At 35.1% G+C, this 24374-nt stretch overlaps 1 protein-coding gene across 16 annotated transcripts in view; it reads right to left on the minus strand.

Annotated features, from left to right (window-relative positions):
• Positions 1-230: 230 nt before the first annotated feature.
• LOC121872610 overlaps positions 231-24374 on the minus strand; it is a 169674-nt gene continuing 145530 nt past the window's right edge. For 9 of the 16 annotated variants that reach the window (XM_042375490.1, XM_042375489.1, XM_042375487.1 and 6 more), the window contains 6 exons: positions 16625-16745; positions 15928-16086; positions 14965-15090; positions 13150-13385; positions 4822-4833; positions 231-2373 (listed from right to left, as the gene is read on the minus strand). In XM_042375490.1, the coding sequence (XP_042231424.1) occupies positions 2247-2373; positions 4822-4833; positions 13150-13385; positions 14965-15090; positions 15928-16086; positions 16625-16745 (781 nt within the window). In that variant the 3' untranslated portion in view covers positions 231-2246. Of the gene's footprint in view, positions 2374-4821; positions 4834-8888; positions 8937-13149; positions 13386-14964; positions 15091-15927; positions 16087-16624; positions 16746-24374 lie in introns of all 16 variants that reach the window. The other 7 variants (XM_042375483.1, XM_042375481.1, XR_006090124.1 and 4 more) reach the window with 7 other exon arrangements.

Genomic DNA, 24374 nt, shown 5'->3' on the forward strand with positions numbered 1-24374 from the left:
CCATAACCTAAGAAGTATATAAAATTTTCTTTTCAAATGGATAAGAAAACACTTTTTTTAATATGTATTTTATGTTGGCATGTCAGCGCATTTACAACCACTGGATTAATGTTAAGCAAAGCACAAGTAACAGTGCTTCCCAGCACGGGTCTCCACACCTATGCTTTTCATCTTCCTTGACACAGCCAACGGCATGAAGTTGATCTTAGAATTTGCCAAATGAAACTATATTTAAAAAAAATTTCAGTTAAGAGTGTAGCCAATGAAAGTGACCAAGTACACTTTCATTTATAAAATGAAGTCAAACATCAGTGATGTTTTTTGTTTAAAAAATAAGTAACAAAACTGGACAACTATTTTATATTAAAAGACAAGGAATGGAATGTGTCACACAAATAAGATATAAAGTTTAAAATACTATCACATAAACTAACCATCACAGTTCTAAAGAAAATACAACAAAAACACACTTCGACATATGGTTCATGTTCTTTGGCATTAGCTTCACCCTCAAATGCTTGCAGGAAAATGCTGGTGATAACAAATTACTAATTATATTTAATACATAATAGATGAAGTGGCTGGTGACCGTAATGTAGTCCGAGTTTAACACATCTAAGGTTTATTACTTAAAAAAAAAAAAAAAAAGTTTTACCACCTGCAATCATCTGATGCATGTGAACTTGATCATGAGGTATAAATACTACAATAAATATATTTCCTATTTACACAGATTCTTAAACCAGTCACATCCTCAAAAATCATATCTACATAATGATGAAGTTCCCAATAGGGACTCGATAAAGCTTCTTATTTAAGAGAGAAAGAAAGAAAAAGAAAAAAAAATCAATATTTGTAATAACATCATATTTGTGAATGAGTCATGGGAGGATTTGACTAGTCTTTTGACATGAATCTTTTAAAATTTCATTATATACATTTTTATATTGTTTAGTTTATTTTACAACAGATCTTACCTCTACACTATTACCACAATTACTATCCAAATTAGGAACTAGTTTACTACTTATCCATACTTAATAATACAATTTTTTTTTCCCAAAATGTGGATGTCGACCTCTTCCCATGTTCACAATTTCTGACATCATCACACTTAACATTGGACAAGCTACAGCAGCCTGAAACTTGGTAGGCTTAAAGATGAATAAAGTGATAATCCATTGCAAGCCAGAACTGCAATACAGCTGAGTTATCAAATACAAGCAGCTCATTTGATGGAGAATATTCGGTTTCCTGTTCATACTTTGTTACATGAACTCAAGAAATATCTAAACATACTGTAAGGGGGATTGCTTTTACACATATTACAAGATTTACTAAGGTATATTGTGCTTCCATTTCTGTAATGCTGATCAGGATATTATGAAAGTGACACCAGTTATATATAGTATGGCATTGTCTACTTATAGTGTATTATTGTCTACAACTTCTAAATCAGAAGCTTACAACACATTGTCAGCAATTAAATGTCTGCAACCTATAAATTATGATGCTATGTAGGTCCAGACTCTGAATGTATTAACCTACATGAAACAGTTACTTGCATTACCATTGAATGATACGATAAAAAAGCATGCCTGTGACAGACTTGTTCGATATATCATTTGCATAACACATATTTGAAATTGGTTGAATATGTCTATTACTCCTTCATTGGAATACCTGACAAATATCAACAGCATTAGATTGATCTCAACATGGAAGTACATATAATACATGTTACAAGTATCACAATATCTGACAACCTTATGGCTGTTAAATCAGAGAAATGACCACTTATGGAGTAGTGATACAATATTTCTCATGTAGTTATGAGAATTTCTGCCCCAAATAACATCCATATTAAATTTTGGCAAATGAAACTAAAATAATGGTAAAATCTCATACACAATAATCATTCCAAAGAAGCTTCCAAACCTGTATAGCAAGAACAATAATGAAAATAAATATAGGTAAACAAACAAACATACATACAATGAAAGACTCATAATACTCAGCACTGTGCTTAAAGGACTATAAGATACAGTACTGTACCTGATGGGTGATACATAAAGTCTACGTTTTCCTGACAATTATCCTTAGGTGATGGTAAATAACAATGCAAACAATAAGTAACTGAATCACTAAACCTTGGAAGTACAAGTTGATTATGTTATGAATTGTAATCACTGATGGTTTCACATGGCAATGGGTTATGTGTAAGTCTAAATCATGATAAATGAGAATCATGGTTCAGTGTTGGAAGGTCCACGGGTAAATGGTATCGGTGGCTGGCTGGTGGCTCTAGGTTGGCGATGGTCTGATGCTGAAGTGCTTCGGCCTCGACCCGTGCGATCACAATCAACCTCAGAACTGTTGGCATTATACAATTTAACATTAACTGACTAATAGTTAAGAAAGGAGTTAAAAAAGAAAAAAAAGAATGATATAACAATACCTCTTTGAATCAACAAAATCTTTACATTTCAGATATACTGTAGTATCTCGACATCTTTTGAGGGGAGGGGGGGGTTACAATAAAAGCAGGAGTGAATAAAAAATGTGCTCGAGACATCTTCGAATTTGAGCTGAAGACAAAAATCGAACACAAGTTTAAAAGAGACAGACACCACCAAAACAATATTACATTACAACATAAAGTTCAGTACTGTACTCTGTTTCATGGACATATAAACAAGACCTCCAATTGATAGTGTAATTAGAATTGCAGTGTTTCTGATATTGTATGATACTCCAAATGACAGTACACCACAGAACATGTTAGAAAGTATGGACTGTTGCCCTCATATAATATTCCTCGCATAACAGACAACTCAATAGAATGCATGTGAAAATGCCTCAGAAGTCAAGGTACCCCAACTGAAGGATGGTGGGGAGATATTAAAATTCAATTTCCATTCAGCACTGTCTGTTATAATTACCGGTTGTTGGACTCTGTTGCCCCCCCCCTCCTTCTCCACCATCCTCCCGTTGTGGTACCTTGACTATCACTGTGGCAATGACACATTATGCTTCTAAAATTACAGTACTCACAATCACTATCAATAACAATCAAATTGTCAAAACTTCAAACTCTCTAACTTAGGAACAATCTTATAGAGACTTATGTAGTTTATATGTCTTTTGAATATGCTAAAGGATGACAAGAGGCAGCATTCAGTTGTGTATACAACTGGAAGAGAAAATGAGGTAGGAGGACTCATTCGCAAATAAACTTTTTTGAGTATACTAAAGTTTTTGCTTTTAAACACTGAAAGTCATAATTCGCTTTCTCAATTTTAGTAATGAATGAAAGCCCCGACCCCCAATAGGTTTGGCTAACCTGTTTGCCACAATATACTGTAATGAGACAAGATGACTGAGAGATGGAAGATGATCAATATAAAAATTGGTTCAAATTGATTTTTTTTTAGTTTTTATTTATTGGGCACTCCCCTACATCCTTGTGTCAGGTGAAACGCAGAAGCGTTTACAGCGCCCAACAGGGAAGCATGCTAAGTTCATGCTTGCCTTTATGTCTCACGAGTTAAGGGCGTAGAAGCCTGAAGAGTCAAGGGCGTAGAAGCCTGAAGAGACAGTGGTTTATGTCATCAAGTTATTGGAAGCTCCAACAACTCCCTGAATACGAATTCGCAACTTTCGACTTACAACAGGTACCTACTTTACTGCTAGGTGAACAGGGACTAATGGGGGCTAGGGAGTAAGTCCAAACAACTTCCACCGGCCCGGGAATCAAACCCGTGACATCTCGCTTGCGAGGCAAGAACGGTACCGCTTCTATCACCGGTCCCCCGTTCAAATTGATTAAAACTACACAATTAAAAAAAAAAAATTAAATTATCGTACAGTATAATAAAAAATCTGAAGAGCTCTTGATTCTTGGAATATACAGCACAGTAAAAGTATATAGTTGCATTAAAGAGGTTTTGTTATATATGGTGGTATGAATCAGTAAAAATTGTATATATCTTTGACCTTTGCAATAAAACATTTTCATTCTATTACATATTGCAATTTATTATAGTTTCGGTATAGCATTCACAAGTACGTAAAATGTATAAGTATCTTTTAAAATACTGTACTACATAGGATGTACACTCGCCACAAAAAATTCTCGAACGCTCTAAAGGTCATACAATGACAAAACGAATGACAAATCTGAACATTGGTCTCTGAGAAAGTTTTAATGCAAATTAAATTATTTCTTTTGACCAGTAAATATTACAAAGATGAACAACATGTATTATTTCGAAATATTGGGTCATTTAACAACCAGGCATACCAACCATTCTGAGATGACATGAACCATAATAGTGCTCATTCTGAAATCTGTCATTCATATCTGTTCCGAGAACTTTTGGTGGCAGGTGTACACTCTGACTTAAGTCGTGGACAGCTGCACAGAACCTACACTAGTGACCATTGGCAATAAGGTTTTTTTTTAACTGCAATAGGGGTACTAAAGCATGTGTTATTTTGAAACTAGTATTGTATTTGATTTTGCTTCTTAAACTTATTAAACTGATTCTATTTAAAGAATATCACAGTTTTAACTTACGATTTTCCTCTTTGCCAGAGGTCACTAATGTAGGTACCATGTGCCTATCCATGATTTTAGTCCTAGAGTGTACCTACAGTAATTAAGTAAATTTTCAAATTAATTTTTTGATAAAACAAGTGTCTTACAAGGTCCTAACAAACCAAGATAAAACTAACGACTTCTAACTTTTACACACATATCTACAATACAGTAACATATACTGTACCAGTATATATTATATTAAACAAATCAATACTTACTACATGTACCTGCTAGCATGGAAAGGGAATATATAAAATGCATGTTAGACATAACAGTAAATGAAAAGTCCTTAATTAACTTATTCTTTATTGTAATTGTATTCAGTCAAATTGTGAAACACTGGAAAAGAAAAAAAAAATTATATATATATATATATATATATATATATATATATATATATATATATATATATATATATATATATATATATATATATATATATATACCCCCTGTATATAAAACTGGCAAACATGTCATTAGCTTGAGTTTCTGGCAAATAAATAAATTTTTAAACAAAAGACAAAGTGACAAGACTTATATACAGTATATCTTTTAATATCACCTAGTCACACTTTACATGCATGGATGAATAAACATATACACAATGGCAAACATACATCCACATATGCACATGGAAACAGGTACATAACTTGATTTTTAAATGATAGATTTAATTCTTCAGAGCATTTTTAGCAGTCATAATATACATCAGGTACTACAGCTGAAAAGGACCATAACTTCCTCCTTAGCCTGAATAGCAGAGAAAATGGCTCTATGCATGAAATAACAAAACTGCACACATTTACCTCAACATATACCATATGTGCAGCTGTGCCAGAAGTGCAAGTCTCTAGCTACCAAAATGCCTCGAGTATTACAGTACAGTAGACCCTTGTGATTCCCGATTTTGCCGATTCACGGTAAGCAGATGGTGGCTAGCTTGTGAGCCTTTTCCCGCAGTGCAATTAGTCACCCCACGCAACCGCAATGTCTCCTCTCCCTCTGTTTGCGCTCAACCATTGCCTGTGACGCAGCATCTCTTGTTGTACTCTCAAAACTTTAGTGTTTCTGTGTGAAATGGCCCCTAAAACACTGCCTAGTGTCAGTGCTAGTGGAGTGAAATGTAAAAGTCAGAAGTCAGTGATGACCCAGACAAAGAAAGTTGAATTATTAGATAAGTTAAGAGGGGATGAGTGCTGCCGCGGCTGGTCGGTTGTTTGGTATAGGTATACAGTAGTGCACTAAGGTAGTGTTTTGTCTATTTGCGCCATTCCTTGGAACCAAACCCCCGCAAATAACAAGGGTTTACTGTATTACTGACATGGAGATATTATAAAACTACCCAAAATATTCCTTTACGTTTTCCAAAAATTTAAACTCATGAAATAAATGACATGAAACAGATTTAATTTCTGATAAAATTTTACCAATTTAATAATACAGTAATAAATTTTGATAGTTATGTCGTCAAGGAAACACACAGTAATCCCACTGAATAACAATAACCAGACGACTTACAGAAAGATAGAAGAAACGAAGCATCATATATTAAGGCAAAGTGCTCTTATGAGAGACGAGCCTGATCTTTGTTATCAATACAGATGGCTCAAGTAGTATTCTCTATAAACATTCCAGTTACTGTTCATCTCCTCACCTTCAAAATCTATGAACACAGCAAAATCATTTGCTGAAGAATTTTACATTTTATTTTTCCTGTTGTCATAATTGTGAACCTTTCATCATTTACATGCACTATAAAATAAGAACTTGTAGAAAGGATGAAAAATATAAGAGACAAATATATGAAGAAATAGTGCAGGATTATATATGAAAAAAAAAAGAAAAAGAAAAAATGAAATGACAGTGTAAAGTTAATGCCTGTGTGGAAAAGCAATAGTGCTGAACAGTGAGGAAGAGGGTTTTCCTTTCTCTTGTCCTAGAATAATGTTTTTATGGACAGCCAAAGCCAAACACACACTATTTACTAATATTAATTTTAAAAAAATATGCAAAAATGTATCTAATTACAAACACTGTACATAAGTACTGTATCTATAGCACTCAAAATATGTTCCCGAATGTAATAAAAAAATCTTGAGGCAGCTGTCTGGAAACTTATACTCTGTGTACATCTTAACATTTCCCTACCTGTACAGTTCCAAGACATATTACATGAAGTTACATAAACAACTTAAAGACAGCTTTACCAATGAGAGTATAAAACAAAAATAATTAATATTCCAAATCAACTCGACTAACAAAACTGGGGTTCACAGGGTAATGTTTTGGGTATTTTCTAAAGTGCTAATCAGTGCTAATCTATATTTTTTTATAATAAACTGATTCTGTGCACAATGGTGATTGAAACTGTATAATTCTCTAAGTACCCTAAATTACTTATTATTAATTTATGCTCAAACATTACCAGTTTCCACTGAAGTGCTGAAACACGAGTACTAATATTTTTTTTTCAAATACTGTATGACAAACTATAGAAAACTCCATAAAAAATATCCTGTACAGTGTATGCAAATACATTTATTCCTTAATTCTCTTTAAGTAGTGCAATAAACTCATGCTGAAGAGTGCTAAGAAGTCTAACAAGGCACAATTGCAATCACATAATTAGGTATGTAGGCTTTACATTGTTTAGAAAAATATCATATTTCACTTCTGACAAAAGAATTAGTAGTACAATAGTTAAAACAGTTAAAAACACTGTACTCTGCTTTTATTGGAGAATGTTTCAATAAACAAGTACAAAATTTCATTTGAGGGAACTCAATAACAATATGTCCATCAAACAATACATATACAGTAGTTGAAAGTCAATAGCAAAAGAAATTTTCTCTGGCAAATTTTGCTACCAAATGTATGGCTCTAATAATGCTCTAAAGTCAGAACCATCCCATGATGCCTATCATGAATATGTATCACCTCAAAACACCATTTAATGATATGTGAATATTTGTAAATATATGAAGCACAACTACAGGTAAAAAAATATTCTTGTAATTACATGCAGTTCAAGTATATAAATATAGATACTGTATTCAACTGTTCACTGACATATTTGAGGATTTTGGTTTGGACCTATTAGCACCTAACAATTACTAAACATGAGGCACACATTCTTGATGAGTATCATCTTCAATGTCAAGTCAATCAACAAGGTTAACAACAACAAATTCCATTACTGTATTTGAAATTAAATACTCATATTATTAAACATAAGAAGCTGATACCTAAAACAATGTATTTTTATACAGCCCTCCTTGTGCATGTTTTGCTTTCCATGATAATGATTCTTACACATATTGGTATGTATATGGTAATGTAATAGCTCTTCCAAAAGTCTTTGAATGCTGACCCTTGGAGGGCAACTGAGCATGCTTATCTGGTGTATTTTTGCCTCTGGGATATCAGTCCAATGGTGTATATCTAACATATCCTTAGGCCAAGACATCTGCATGCAATAATTTACCACTATCATTTTGAATTAATAGTAGATCTTTCAGTAAAGAAAACAAAAAACACAAATCATGGATTGATACCAATTATTTTTACTATCTAAGATAAGGACAAAATTTCTGATCAAGCATTACAAACACAATACTGTTCTTGATTTATGTATACACTGATAGAAATAAAGGTACCTGCAGCAATTCAAAGCAAGGAGGGAATGATGGAATAAGTGCACTAAGAAAACCTCATTTTGATTAGGAATATATATATATATATATATATATATATATATATATATATATATATATATATATATATATATATATATATATATATATATATATATATATATATTAAAAGGGCATAAAAAGAGGAAGACATTGAAATGTCATATTTCAAATATTCAATTTTCATATTGTTGGAATTTGCAAGATGTGCAAACTTTCCAAAACAAAAGTTTCAGCACTTTTAACTAAAAAAAATATATCAAGTGGAAGTTTTTAGAGAAAATATATGAAACCTTCCTATATGCAGCAAAGAAAAGTAATATTCAGCTAAATTGTTTTGCAACATCTGCAACATTCTAGCTGAATGTCTTATCTCCTAATACTTAGTGCCAGCAGATAATTTACAAACTTTTTACCAAGATCTTAAAAAGGTTAATTAGAGATGGAATTCAAAATGAGTGGATAGTTTAGATTCTGAGTGCAAAGTGAAGCAGGTGAAGGTTTGGGTATGTGGTAGGCACAGTGACCAGCATCAAGACAGAGCAGAGGGTGAGAGAACCAAGCACAACATCAACATAAGATGGACACTTTACCTTGCCCAGCCGGAAGCTTGTGAGTGAGATGACACTTGTCAGATTTAGCTGAACCACAGTTTAAGGCAATAAAGCTATATTTAATATATGATTCTAATGAAATTTTTAGTTACTATAGAGGTAGACCAATATGAACATGAACATCCAGGTATTGTGATCCTCTGGGTAAGGCTCTACATCTCTTTCAAGAGAAAATCTTAATCTCATGCCTTATTCAACAGGGACAAAACTTCTGCTTTTAATAGAGAATACGTAAGTTACTACAGGAATTTATTGATCTAGTGAAAAGAATGACGCAAAAATTAAAAAGGCTGAAGTAAAATAACACCGAGATGTTCTCAGGCTGCAAGACTAAATAGTCACACAGATATAAGACTGCAATGCTGGATAAACTTAAAGAATAACATCATATTTCAATAATTGAAATAAAATAATAATAATAAAAAAGTATAAAATTAATGAATAAAAACAAATATTGCACAAATAAATACTGCAAATACACACAGCTGAACCTTGGTTTACTATTTATTTTATTTTATTCTTTGGAGAGAGAGAATTTGACATGGTACATTTTGAGGGACTGTACTGTACATATTTTCCATTAGGACAATTAAATATAATATTGTAGTTAGATTGCAGCAGTTATGACCTGATTTAGTTTCCACCTTGGAACTTTCAAAGAAGGAATTCCATTTTACAAATAATTTCATGCTTTCTCATGTCTGATACCTAAACATTAAAAAGATCTTGTAATGATTTTAAATGTCTCCTTTTATATCGAAAACCTTCATCAAGAAAATGCAACAACACCGAATCTGATGATTTAGTGGATATAACTGATGAGCTTGTGATATAAGAGGAGAAATGACAAAATAAGCATTTAGCCAACAAAGAGAGATATTCAAGACATGAACATTAGAAAAACAAAACCCATACAGTACTGTACTCAGTTTAGCTATAGGAGGTATACATTATTTTGTTTCTACTCTTTCAAGCCTTTTCCAGTTTAATGCAGGGTGGCCAGAAGCAAAATTAAATATACTGTATAAACATAAAAAATTAATCTCAATCGATCTCGTTTACTACTATAAAAAAAAAAAAAAAAAAAATCTGCCATGGTGATCTTCTACAACAAGGCCCCAAATCTAGTATACCTGTAATTTCACACAAACCAACATGTCCACCAAAAGCCCGATAAATGTGATTTGTGCCTGACTGCATTTTTGAGACTATGAGTGAATGCAGGTGACAGTTTTTAAACATTTACTTTGTGTAAGATGTATCTGAAAATAAAACTCTGGCCAAATATGCCTGTACCTGGCTGCTAGGAATGATCTGGCCCTAGCTATGACTGCATTATACTCTTCAGTATTCATTCTTTCAACATGTCCACACCAGCTGAGAAGACCCTAAACTGCTCTCTGTCAAACACTTCTTTTTTTCCTATCTTATTTCTGTAATTTTTGTTCTCTGCATCCTTCTCACCCTCATGTATTATACTCTTAAACATCACCACTTTTGCTGCTTCTAATCTGCTTCTTCATCTTATATCTAGTCCATTTTTTACAACCATTTAATAATGTCAACTCTATGACTCTTTCAGGCATCTCAAGTTTTGTGTCTTTTGATAAGATTCTCACCTTACAGTTCTGAATCAACCTACAGTATATTCCTTTCCCTCCATTACTCAATACAGTATTCAACACTCATTATTCCACCCACTAACACAATACTCAATCAGTTATTTGTGACCAAGTGTTCATTCACAATCACAGATAACCCAGACTTAAAACTACAGTATCTCAGTAAACCCTGACAGTGGGTACAGCCACTGAAGCTCACCAACACCATCATTGACTGGCCTACCACCTTTCATGTCCCAACACAGTATCAATCAATTACAGTATACAGTACCTGTACTGTATTATATATCTCTTTGAAGCACACACACACACACACTGATGCATCTTGTGATGTGCTGGCATATGAACCACAAATGTAAACACCACTATGGTTAACTTTGTGTCATAATCATGGATAAGAGGGAAATGGTAAAATTAATAAACCATAATTAATTATTTTCATGGTAGAATAAATCTTGAATACTGTAACTGCTTGCATGAGTTCTATACACAAGACATACACTGTATTGTGTAAAGTTTTGTTTCATCTCCATCTAAAAAACTCACCCATTGTCCTATTCACATTGTCCAATTATCTATAATTATAAGTTACGGTTTTCTATTTTTTTTTTTAACATAATGAGTGTACATCTCTCAATAACTTTTCTATCCAGTAATTAGATCTAGTCTAATGTATAAATAGCAATACCGGTATTCATCGTCTCAACTTGTGGTAAAATGTTGGGTGCTACTATAGTGTGCGGTCTACAAAGATATCTTTAGTCTAACCTAACCTAAACATATTGTAGACCACATGCTATAGTAGCACCAAATTCTTTGTCACCAATCCTTTTTTTTCTCTGGAATATTCACACTACTGTATCTTCAAATTTCCTTCTCATCACTTTCTAATATTGTACAGGTATTTAAAAATAATGCTGTGTTATTCACTATAGTTTCCTTTCCAGTTACAATATGCTGAATTTTCTATTTGTTTTGTAAAATTTATTTTCCACTTAGAAAACAGCAAGGATCTTGCAAAATCTCTTATCCAAACCTTTCAAGAAATCATAATTAAGTAAACATATAAAAACAAATTTTCTTTCATTAAGTGAATTAGTCAGTAACAATGTGAGATACAAAACTGCTAACACAGCTAATGATTTATCTATCTTGACCCAATATACAGTACCGCACCCTAGTACAGTACCAAGTATACTGTACTATCAAGTAGGTCTCCTCATGACATTTTTGTCCTTCTATAAGTTTACATACAGTACTATTCCATATTAACACCCCTCTCATCCTCTTTTTGTAACACACGTGTCTCTTTTTACAGTAAATATTAAACATTGTGTAAATAATGTACAGTATGTTGTTTCTTGGTAAATAATATTTTACCAATAGTCTCACTGTTTCAATATTAGCAAGTATAATGAGGCAGCATAAAGCTATTCGTACAGCAATCTAACTGGGGACTCTTTAAGTTACAGTACTGTACTGTAGTTATATTAACATAAGAATTAAGGTGCATGAAAGGGAGGAAATTATGCTTAACCAAATTATTCTAAGAGTTGTTTGATCTCTGCCTTTTCTTTAATATCTTGATATCCTTGTTGAAAATACAATATATATATATATATATATATATATATATATATATATATATATATATATATATATATATATATATATATATATATATATATATATATATATATATATATATATTGTATTTTCAACAAGGATATCAACACACGTTATAATACAGACATGTAATGATCACCCGATCCTTAGTACTGTATTAAGGAGTAGGCCAAGGCTCTTGCCCACAGCTAAGTCCATAACAACACTAGTTCAGAATTAATTATCCAAAATCAAGAGAGAATAAAGATATATCTATACAGTGCTACTTGTTCTGGTTACCGAGTTAAAAAAGTCAGATGCACATACATTCACACAAGCAGATTCCACAAATTCTATATCTCCTTTGGCAGAATGGTAGAAGAAAACTTAATAATTTTAAGTGTACAGTACCTACATATCTAGTTTGGTTATAATCCTTTGGCAATTTGTAAAGTTAATGTGTTCACAAAGTCATACACAGTAAAGAAACCAATTATTTCTATGGTCCCCTCTTGCAGTCAATTGGGGAACAATAATACAAATAGCTTTAACAATAATCAATATTGTTACATACATTACTATTACTCCTTCCATAACCACTGTCAGAGTGATAAAGTAAGCTTCAGGTTCCACTGTATGCATGCTTATGTGTGTGCGCATCTTGCATGATTGTGAAGAGCAGTAAATCAAAATACTGTATGATCAAAAGCCAGAGCAAAATAAGAGAAATCATAAATACTATCTCCTATAGTGCAGTCCTATGAAAAGTAACTTTTGCTCAGTTGATTCAAGCCAGACAACCCTGTCAGCCATAACTAACAATAATATATATATATATATATATATATATATATATATATATATATATATATATATATATATATATATATATATATATATATATATATATATATATATATATATATATATATATATATATATACACACACATACCCTGTATATTAGAAAACAACATACACGCTTCAAATACAGTCTATACAAATGGAACTCACCTAACAGTTGGTCCGAGTCCATCGTCAATAGAAGCTGCCCGTGAGAGGCTTGACCCCGTTAAAGTTGGGCGAGCCGAGCGATCTGTTTGGGTAGCTGCATTAACTATATTTTGTGGGTCCTTAGTTTCTTGAGAGGTACAAGTTGGGTTCTGGTTTCCTATAGACTGTGCAAGTTGCTGTTGTAAAAGCCGTATGGTTCGATCACGTTCATCTAGTTGCTGTTGCAAAAGCACCACCTAGAAAAAAAAAAAAAGTTTGAGTTCTGATGAAACATCCCAGACTGGCAACCAAATTTATGAAAGTTGCAAGAGATAGGGACCCAATATTAGAGGCAAGCAGCCATGTTAGACTTGATATTTGGCTTTGAAACATCACAAGATGATCTATTGCGAGTGTTTTAGATTCCAAGTATTGAAAAAATTTGTCAAATTCATTAGAATGATTACATTAACCAAAATATGTAAGCAATTGCATTTATTATCCAGAAAACAAAGAGGAAAGTAACGAGACTTACAACAGGCATGCTGGATAACCCATGCTATAGAGTACAATAATAAGTTTTTTAAAGTACAGGTTGTACCACTCTAGTCCGGCAACCTCGGGACCTGACCAGTGCCGGACCATGGAAATTGCTGGACCATGGAAATTCACCCTTTTCCTGGATAGATAGTGACTTGTGCTTATGCTTGGAAGCACTAGCAACACTTTCTCTGCATCATGGTCTCTTTGAAGGGTTAAATGTCGTATAGTGGCTTCTCAAATTTCGCGAGTTTTTAATTCTTAACGTATTTTATTGGAAAACAAAAAAATAAATAAATAAAAATTTTGACGGCGGAAACTTGAATTTCGACGGGTTTGAACGGCGCGCCAACGTGCATAATCGTGTAAACAGCGTCATTTCTCTTATGTACAAAAGATTCATTATTGTTTATTACTGAATGTCTTTTTTATTGAATTAATGTTTGTGTGTGCAAAATGAGCAATAAAATTCATAAATAATACGTTGAATATTAAAACACACGAGGAAATGACACAGCATTGTTTTCGTTGATTACAAAACCAGTGACTGACTGGTTCTACATATAAAACTGAAGAAAATAAGACCTTGGTTGTAGCTGTAGTAAAATTAATATGGATGTTTTAAGTAATGTTATTTAACGTTAATAAATGGAACAATAGAAGTAGCTAATGATAATGGTAAAGAAAAAAGAGAGATCGCGTATGTAAGTGCGCATGCGCACACGTGAAAACATATCGTCATTACTTTACATAAGAATATATATGAGAGAGAGAGAGAGAGAGAGAGAGAGAGAGAGAGAGAGAGAGAGAGAGAGAGAGAGAGAGAGAGAGAGAGAGAGAGAGAGAGAGAGAGAGAGAGAGAGAGAGAGAGAGAGAGAGAGAGAGAGAGAGAGAGAGAGAGAGAGAGAGAGAGAGAGAGAGAGAGAGAGAGAGAGCAGCCGAACTGCCGGATGTAAACAAACCTTAATTTCCTGCGACTTTTTATTTTTATTAAGGGGATTAGCCCACCCGGGAATAGGTCACTGACCCACATTAGGGCCTGAGGGGCAAAAATTTAATGATCCTGTAATAATAATAATAATTCAGATAAGTAAAAAAAAAGAAAAGAAAAAAGCTGCCTATCTACCTATTGGACAAACTAAAATCGTTCCGGACCACAGAATGCCGGACTAGAGAGGTACAACCTGTATTAGAAACTGCACAATACCGTATTGTATTATTTTTCTAAAGAGACTGAAGATCCCACTTTTCACAAGGGAAATACAGAGTAGACAGTATAAGATGAGAGGAACTAACCTGTCTCCTGAGGTCAACATTTTCTTGAGATACTTCTGTGTTTGATGGTGTAAGTGAATCTTTATCACCATTGATGCCAGTCCCTCCTGGCAAGTCACTACTGGCCAGGCTCAGGTACAAGGAATTCTGAAAATAAAACATTGTATTGTACAAAAGCACTTCACTGTTTATCTGTCATGCTTGGACTGATATTTTATGGTACATTATAGGTATTGGGAATGCATACTGTGAATGAAAACAGTCAGACAATACAGTTTAGACACACACTACAAATAAATGTTAATACTACCTGTACTACAGTTTCTCATAAAAAAATAAAATAATGGAGGTACAGTATTATACAGCAAGTAAGAGACAATAGGATGAAACTAACATGAAAAATTATTATAGTTTTGCAGTTACACCATAAACTGAAGTTGAAGCTAACAAAATAAAAACATCAAGAATAAAGGATAGATCATATAAAACAATGAGGACTTTCATGGATCATTAATTTTGTTTTTATAAAGAAAGATACGAAACATTTGCGATGATTCATATCTGGACTGCAAGTTTGTTGGGTGGATGGAATAAATGCTCTCAAAACTTCAAGACACAGAGAACCGAAGAAGAATGAGACTGATTACTATAGCAATACAGTAATTCGATAATTCTACACCGAAGAGCGATATAAAATTCTATTAAATTTTTGGAACTTTGACATATTCTGTACAGTACTACTGTAATAAAGTATGATAATACAGGGTACTTGAAAACAAAAAGCTATGTACAGTACAGTATATGTAAATAGTCTTATATCTAATAATTTTGACATTTATTGGATAAAACTCTATACATATACTGTATCTGGAATAATTATCATTCATGTACAGTACAGGCAATATCTATACTGGACAGCATTTTCATTCCAAAATTCACCTATAATGAATTCCATGCACACAACCAAAAATATGCTCCACCTACCCTCAAGTTGGCATCAAAGGGGTTCATGGTTTCTGCTGCTTGTAAGACTCTTCTGAGACGCAACAACATTGTTTTTAGAGCAGTAACATCCTGGCACATATAATGATATGTGGTACGGTCTAGACAGACCCCACCTCCCTCTACCTCCAGTGCACCACCCTACACAGAACAAAATATTGCATGTTATTATTCATGGTCTCGTAAATTTCTGAAAATCATTAGCTTTTCAAAAATTCAAATCAGTACAGGGTACACACATTCTCTCATGTAAACCTAATAAGATTTAGAAATGCTAGGAAAAAATACTGTACATTTTAATCACAGAGCCACAATTACTGTACTATAATTAATGCATTCACTACAGTATTTTGTCCTAGTCCATTAATACATTTGAATATTCATTAAGTTTCTCAAGTGATTTTAATAAGAACCAACTGTCACTAATGTGATGAGTATTAAGAAAGCAACACTGCATATACAGCACACTTCATGAACAAAAGAATAACTTATATCCCTTCCTGATGCATGACTCTGTTAGTAATAATGAAGTATTCTACAGTATACCGGACAAAGTTTGGTTCACAACTTGTTATCATTATAAGATTTGGGGGATTTACAATTCTAAATATGAACTTGTACATACTGTACAGTACATACTGAAGATATGAGAAAAATTTGCAATATAGTTAGCACTCACCTGTCGAGGTGGTCTCAGCACTGTGGGTCTTCTGGGATCTGGTGAAGCAACCTCTGATGAACTGCCCAGCCTGGGGCGAGATGTGCGCCCACCACAACTGCTGCCATCTCGTGATACACATCTGAAGTGGACAATATAAAAATTTTACCAATGGTGATCAACTATAATATGAAAAGTACAGCACCCTATTAAAAGAAATGGTCACTCCCATTTTCCCAATCTAATGTTTTATTAATTAAACAAAGTTATTAGAATTTTATAAAGATGATTTAACATTTTTATGTTGTAACCTGCTAAATAAAAATTGTTGATGGAGATAGAGAGTACAGTACTGCACTGTATATGACGACCAACTTACATAATGTACAGTACAGGGGTCCCCGACTTACAAATGGGGTTAAACTTGAAATTTACAGGACTGTACAGTATTTTATTGACCTGATGACTTAGTTTTTATCTTCATTTACTGTAATTTGTAATTTTATTTTCTTTTGTCTTCAATTAAGAGATTTTAGATGTAAATAAGGATTTAGGCTATGATATAAGTACAGTATGCACATAGCATGTGTTCCAACTTGCGTACAAATCCGACTTAAGACGTCCTCAGGAACTGAACCCGTTCGTAACCCGGGGATCCACTGTACAGTATACAATAGTCATCTAGGTCAGTGCAAAACTACCAGGTAATGTACTTTACATTTTCTTTTTTCATCTTTTCCTGGGCTGGAATTATATTCTTTTAACAAACACAAAAATATAATACTGTAGTATGTAAGCATGTACCGTACATTAAAGGAACTGCTATCCAGTCCAATGTACAGTACAGTACTGTACACCAAAAGTAACTACTGTATGTCCTACACTACATTCCACTTGAGAAATTAAACTTATTACTTTTATTTGCTTATTGATTTTCTGACAGAATTATATATACAGTAAAATATACTTCTTTATAATACGATATTCTGCATCCAATGGAACAAAACACTAAAAATCAATTGATAAGAAATCCTGCTATACTATGGCTGCCAGTAAAGTAACTACACTGCTCACCATGATCCAATTTCAATAATCAGAGTCAAATCAACAAAATTGGAATCATCTCGTTATTTCAATAGATGATTAATTTGTTACTTACCAATGTATAATGCAATTAATCTCCATGAAACTGTCAGAAAATTAGATACGGTAAAATTTTGATTTCCGTCATCTGTGTACAGTATTTAGATATCCAATCCAACCTAACCTAATCTAGCCACAGAACCCAGGAACTATATCTAACCTAACCGGGGGGGCATAGCAAGACACCTCCTTTCTGGAGGGGTTAAATTCCTAAGATTCCCTGTATGACCGAAACTATAATAATGTGTATGCATATTCACTTACCAGCATCAAGGGAATATAACCACAGGCTATGTTATTTGTCAACTTCACTAATTAATCATGATACCCAACAGAAAATCAAACACTGTTATGCTTGAAATTATTTCAGTGGAGGAGTACAGTACTGTATAATTTGTCGACAAAAAACATTTGACTTACATATACGTACAGTGCTTGATTAATTCGTTCGGAAATCGCATTTAATTTAAAACTAGAAAGGCACTCATTTATCTACATTACAGCATTAATACTAGTGTACATATATTTTTCTCACCTGACAATGAACATATACTGTTATAAATTTTATACAGAAACACCTACAATAAATATACCAATCAAACAATGACCAGTCTATTTCAAATGCACATTATGTGATGACTTATTACAGTGACACATTACCCACACTATCAACTCACATGATAAGAACAGAAGAACAGTACCGGTAATACATATCCACTAGACCAACAATCATAGTCTAAGGGCTCATCATGGTCGCTCCGGCAGATATTACCAATAATAACAAAAACAAAGACAATAAATTTATAATAATTTTGCTGTTCAAGTCCTATTACCACGAATAAAAAATTGTACTTTATAGACCAATTGTATTGAAAACCAATACACAGCTGTCCACAACAGTGTTGATGAAGTGTTTAATATTCCCCATAGAGGGCGAGTCCGTATAAGAGGCCATATATAGAGACTAGTAAAGGGAAGAAAGTAGTCGTCACAAGCTGTTCTTGGTGCTATGGCGACTAGACTTATATGAAAGTTTATAGAAGTGTTCCATGATAATTTCCGCCAATTTTTTTTATTAGTTTATAGAAGTGTTCCATGATAATTTCCACCAAAAAATCGCATCAAATTTTTTTAACGTTCCCACTGCACAATACAGAAGTATCTTGCGTTTTAATTTGCAATATGTAACAGTAAGTAAAAAGCTTTGCTGTAGTGACAAATTATACATTCACTTGCTTTGTATCAATCATCGAGCACCTCTTTTATAGAAAACACAAGAGTACCACACCAGAAATCCAGCATGCGGCTAAAACTCGTTTAAATAACTTGCAATGATTTAATTTTCTTCAGCAATCACAGATCAAGACATTATTTGTTCTGAATCAGTTCAAAATTGTACCACCACGCAAACCACATTTGATGAACCCCTGAAACCCGCACTGGTCTTTAATGTTCACATATCAAAGCGTTCACAACAGTCCACCAATCAAACAAGATCACGTGAGGATTGCGAGGGGGGGTCAACAGAATGTCTACAGGAGCCAAGATAACAGCGTCAGACTCCACCACACACTCCCAACTTGACTACAATGGCCTGGGCCCACCACTCCCTGCCACCCTCACCCCCTACACGCCCCTAACGCACACTTGTTTCCCACACAGGACCATGTTTTTCTGGTTATTCTGGTCCCGGCCGGAAGTTCCAGTCTCAAGACACACTAAGCTCATAATCTTGATACAGGACACCCCAGGAATGTCCTCATAAATCTCACACCATCAGTGACACAAAACCCAGGTCACTCAACTAGAATCAAGATCCACGAGGTTATTTCAATCCATTTTCAAAATACGAAAACCAAAATACGATATAAATATTTATCTTTGTACATAGGTAAACCTAAGGTGTAAAAAAGAATCAGGAACAATGACATTAACAAAAGAACTTATCACGGGAAGATCAAGATAAAATTGAGCAGGTGTGTGTGTGAGGGAGAAATGCGGGAGTTCGCGCAGTAATTTCACCTACCGGTACCATTTTACCACCGTCCTAAGTCCTTATACGGGACTAGCTAATTTCTTTTCATATTGGTTTGGGCGGGTAGCACCTATCTGGCCGCCGAAGGTAATTCATCAACCTTCTCTTGGGTATCAATGCCCTCTAATTTCTAACATGAGTACCCGGTATGGTTAATTAAATTTTAATGATCACTTGGTGAAAAACACTTTCGTTTCCCCCACACAACTCGGTGAGCCTTAACTTTGTGAAAGTCCAATTAAACTAAGCAGAGTCACAATTACGCGTACTTAAAAGGAATGAAAGAGAGGCAACTCACGAGTCTCATTATTTCACGCCACTAAAACTGGAATGAATAAAACAAGGTAGCCTTGTTGAAAGCTCAACCACGTTCATTTTCACGAGCTAATGATTGCACGAACTAACGCAGTCAATTTTCATCCTCGTTCTTAAAACTACCTGGAAACACACAAGAATTTACCTGAGAATACAATTCCCATTACCATAAAAAAAAATTAGTCACCATCTTAGCAAGTCGATGATTACCACGTGTGACAACGTGATAAGCAAGAGGCGGCGTTGCGTCAGAGGCAGGCACAGTAAACCACTCGCTACCAAAAACTACTTAATACAGTACACGCGGGGTTGGCTAACTATGACCCCCCCCTCACACGCACACACACTTACAGTACACAATTCAATCCATTATTCATTCACACCATACGTACTATCAAACTGCCATCAATTTCTCATTTTCAACCCTGACATAACTATACACAACTAAATAAAATATCACAAATCGTTACAACAGTAGTACACAAATTCTTTTAATTCCACTCAATAGATGAAAATCCTATGGAACGGAACTGCACACAATAATACGTCAAGTGTGGAACGCGATAATCATTTCCAAACAATCAAGTCTAACAGGAATTTGGCGAAAAGTTTATTCAGAATACAGTACTGTATATATTTCACTGAGCTCATTATATTCTTCTAGGTAGCAGTTACTAATTCATATCACTGGAACACTGCGTTATTTCAAAACAAAACAGGTTAACGTAATTATATCGAAAGTAATCATCGGTGGTTGAATTAGGTTAAGTTCTTACCCAAAACGTTAACCATCTACCATACAAGGTGGTTAACGTCACTATGTTGGGACGTTATAAAGATAAGGTTGAAAATACCAATAAAAACAAGGAAATTTTGTCTCTAGCTCCAAGTCGTTGATGTTCTGATATCGTAACGTTAACTTTCAGCAACAAATATTGTACAGAAACAAGCTGCTTTACCATTGAGACAAACAATAAGACTGACAATTTACCCAGAAGGCAACAGCGTCAGGAACCCAACCAATAACACCCCCCCTTTTTTCCTGTAAAATAATAAACGAAGAACAAATGAATGAAATAAAGTGAATTTAGTAAACGAAAACTAATTAAAATGAACCAAGAACAAACACAAACCTATGAAGTACACTTATACATATTCACATGACACGCATATACTGCAGTACCTCCATCACCCCTTCTGCTGTGTGTGCATGTATTCAAGTGTAGGGGTGATAGCGTGGACTATAGAGTGTACCAGCAGCAACAGTGTGGCAGAATGTTACTCCCACAACACGCTTCATAATATACACCGTCACACATCCCCGCTGCAATACATTCATCATACCATTCCTCACCGATGATAGTCGTGATTCCCATTCTACTGTATATAATTATGCAGCGGTGAATCTGATACAAACTGATATCAAGTTTATGTGACGTTGCTGTAACATCTTGATCTAACAACGCCCATTGTTACCCCGACCTACGAAGTTATTGGCTATTAATCTATAAGAATCACCTAAAGATTAGACAACCCAACTTATTTCGCCTGACGATTAAAATCTCTATCGCTAACCTAAAGTGTTATTCAAGTCAAATAACCTGGGCTGTCTAATCTTCATTGTGGTCCAACTGGTCCACCTACAATTTGCTCCCACACACTCGAGTGCGTAACTACCACCATGCTGCAATTTACTAATTCATACTACATCGACACGTGTAATCACACTTTAAATGTTTCAACCGTCTCTGTTTAGTATAACTGAGAAGTGTTTAACTTTCCCGTCACATGAAGTCCTTAACACAATAACACGTGTGGGCCAGAGGGGTGGAGGACTAGAGGCATTACCCATGTGATGCAGCACACAGACTGGCAGTCTGTTGCGTACACAATACACTTTCCAATTAATGTAGTGGTGCTGTGAATGTTGAGCATCAATATGCACGCTTTTACTCTGGCCCACCCGACCAACACCGCCGCCACACCCCACTGGCCAGCCACTTGTTGCTTCCGACTTGCCTAACACTCCCTTCTCCAACCTAACACTCCATTCTCCATCCTCCCACCATACACTCCAACAGCCTTCCGTGTTACTCACCTTGCAAATAAGGGTTGGGGGGATCTTCCAGATCAGCAATATAACCTGAATAACTTTCTTGTACAGTGTATGGTCGGGTCATCACTCCACACTAACTACTCCCGTCACTAACACCCACCTTACAATCGACGAAACTTGCCAAATCTTTTTTTCTTTTTCGGAATTCTACTGAGAACAAGTGTAGTGTTGACGCGCGTACAATTTGCTCTGCGCATTACCGGGCAGATTGGGGAGCAGTGAGGAGACCCACACTCGCGCACACACCATGAGCTTAAGGCCTCTGCTCACGTGGTACACACAAGCACGCACGCACGCGCGCTCCGCTCAAACCAAGTCCAGTACACTATACTGTACTGGCACAAATACAGCACAGTAGCTCAAACTGACACAGATATGAGCTTCTAACACCAGGTAACTCCCATCCAAACAGCATACTGTAGATGAATGTTAAGCGGAGGGCGGCATCTATTAGAAGGATTTAGATGTTCCCAGTAGTAGTGTTTGAAGTGGTTGTAACCCAAGCCAGCCCATCAGGAGAACTGAAGTGGCACAGCAGGTGCAGTATTCAGCGGTGGGTGTGGTAGACACATAGCAGTAACAGCAGTTATACAAACACCTATAAGACCATGAGTGATCTCAAAACAAACTTTTACACCTTGACTCTCGAACTCTCTTCCGGTAGCGTAACAACCGCCGTAGACGGGGAGGTGAGGAGGGGCAGCAGAGGGGAGAGGAGAGAGCGCGCGCACAAGCAAGCAAGTTTGCGGATGACACCAAAATAGGGCGGCAGATTAATTCAGGACAGGATGCAAACGCACTACAGGAGGATTTAAATAAATTGCAGGAGTGGTCAGAAAAATGGCAAATGAAATTCAACACCAGCAAGTGCAGCGTACTTAATATTGGAAGAACAAATACTGTCAATGTATACAGCCTTAACTAGGGTGGCCAGACGTCCGGCTTTAGGCCGGACAGTCAGCTTTTGATCACTCTGTCCTCCGTCCGGCGCTACCTCGAGCCGGACGTTAATTTGTCCTCCTTTTTGTTGTCTGACTAAAAAGAATTATATAAATTACCTTAGGTATACTTAAAACAGCGGGAACTGAAGGCCATAATAACCGTTAACGTATTTTTATTATATGTAGTTGCCGTTGTCAACATTGCTGTGAAGCCGCAGTGTACGGCAGTACAAGTCAAGTTGCCAACACCGTCAACACGTCCGAGATGGTCAGTCTGCCCAAGGCCGCAGTGGAAAGGGGTTGACTTTTTTGTTCTTGCTTCAATTTGGTTAGCATGTTGTTTCAGCAGTAAAAATGAATATTCATTTCTTTCAGATCTTTATTTATACCGTGCGAATGCATGTATATATGTAATATATACAGAGCGTTTCAAAAAATTTAATTTTTTGAAAAATTACCACAAAATAGCATTCATCACATTATAGTGATATTTAACGAATCAACAATTCTTCTAAGAATATTTTGTATATTTTATACAACTTTTTTATATATTTTCAACTCATCATTAAATATGCTTAATTTAGGTTAAAAAATAGGTGTCGCAAAAAAAAAATAGAAAAATGTCCTTTTTGGAGATGGCCACCCTACCTTAACATCAACCTAGAGAAGTCGACTTGTGAGAGAGACTTAGGGGTATTTGTAAGCCCGGACCTACAGCCAAGAAAACAGTGTGTTTATGTTCGAAATAAGGCAAACAGAGTATTAGGTTTTATATCTAGAAGTGTAAGTAATAAGACTGCGGAGGTCATATTGCAACTATACAGTATCTTGCACTAGTCAGGCCGCACCTCGATTATGCGGTTCAGTTCTGGTGCCCTTATCATAGAATGGATATCAATTCACTGGAGTCGGTGCAGCGAAGAATGACGAAATTGATTTTGGGACTTAGAAAACTTCCATATCAAGATAGATTAAAGAAACTAAACTTGCATTCCCTAGAAAGACGAAGAGTGCGGGGAGATATGATAGTAGTGTTTAAGTGGGTGAAAGGAATCAATAAAGGAGATATAGATAAAGTTCTTAAAATATCCGAGCAGGATAGGAGTCGAAGCAACGGATTTAAGTTGGATAAGTTTAGGTGTAGGAGGGAGATAGGAAGGATCTGGTTCACAAATAGGGTGGTGGACGAGAGGAACAAGCTTAGCAACTTTGTAGTAAGTG

The sequence above is a fragment of the Homarus americanus genome, unplaced genomic scaffold (assembly GCF_018991925.1).
Source record: "Homarus americanus isolate GMGI-L3 unplaced genomic scaffold, GMGI_Hamer_2.0 scaffold39155, whole genome shotgun sequence".
Lineage (NCBI taxonomy): Eukaryota > Metazoa > Arthropoda > Malacostraca > Decapoda > Nephropidae > Homarus > Homarus americanus.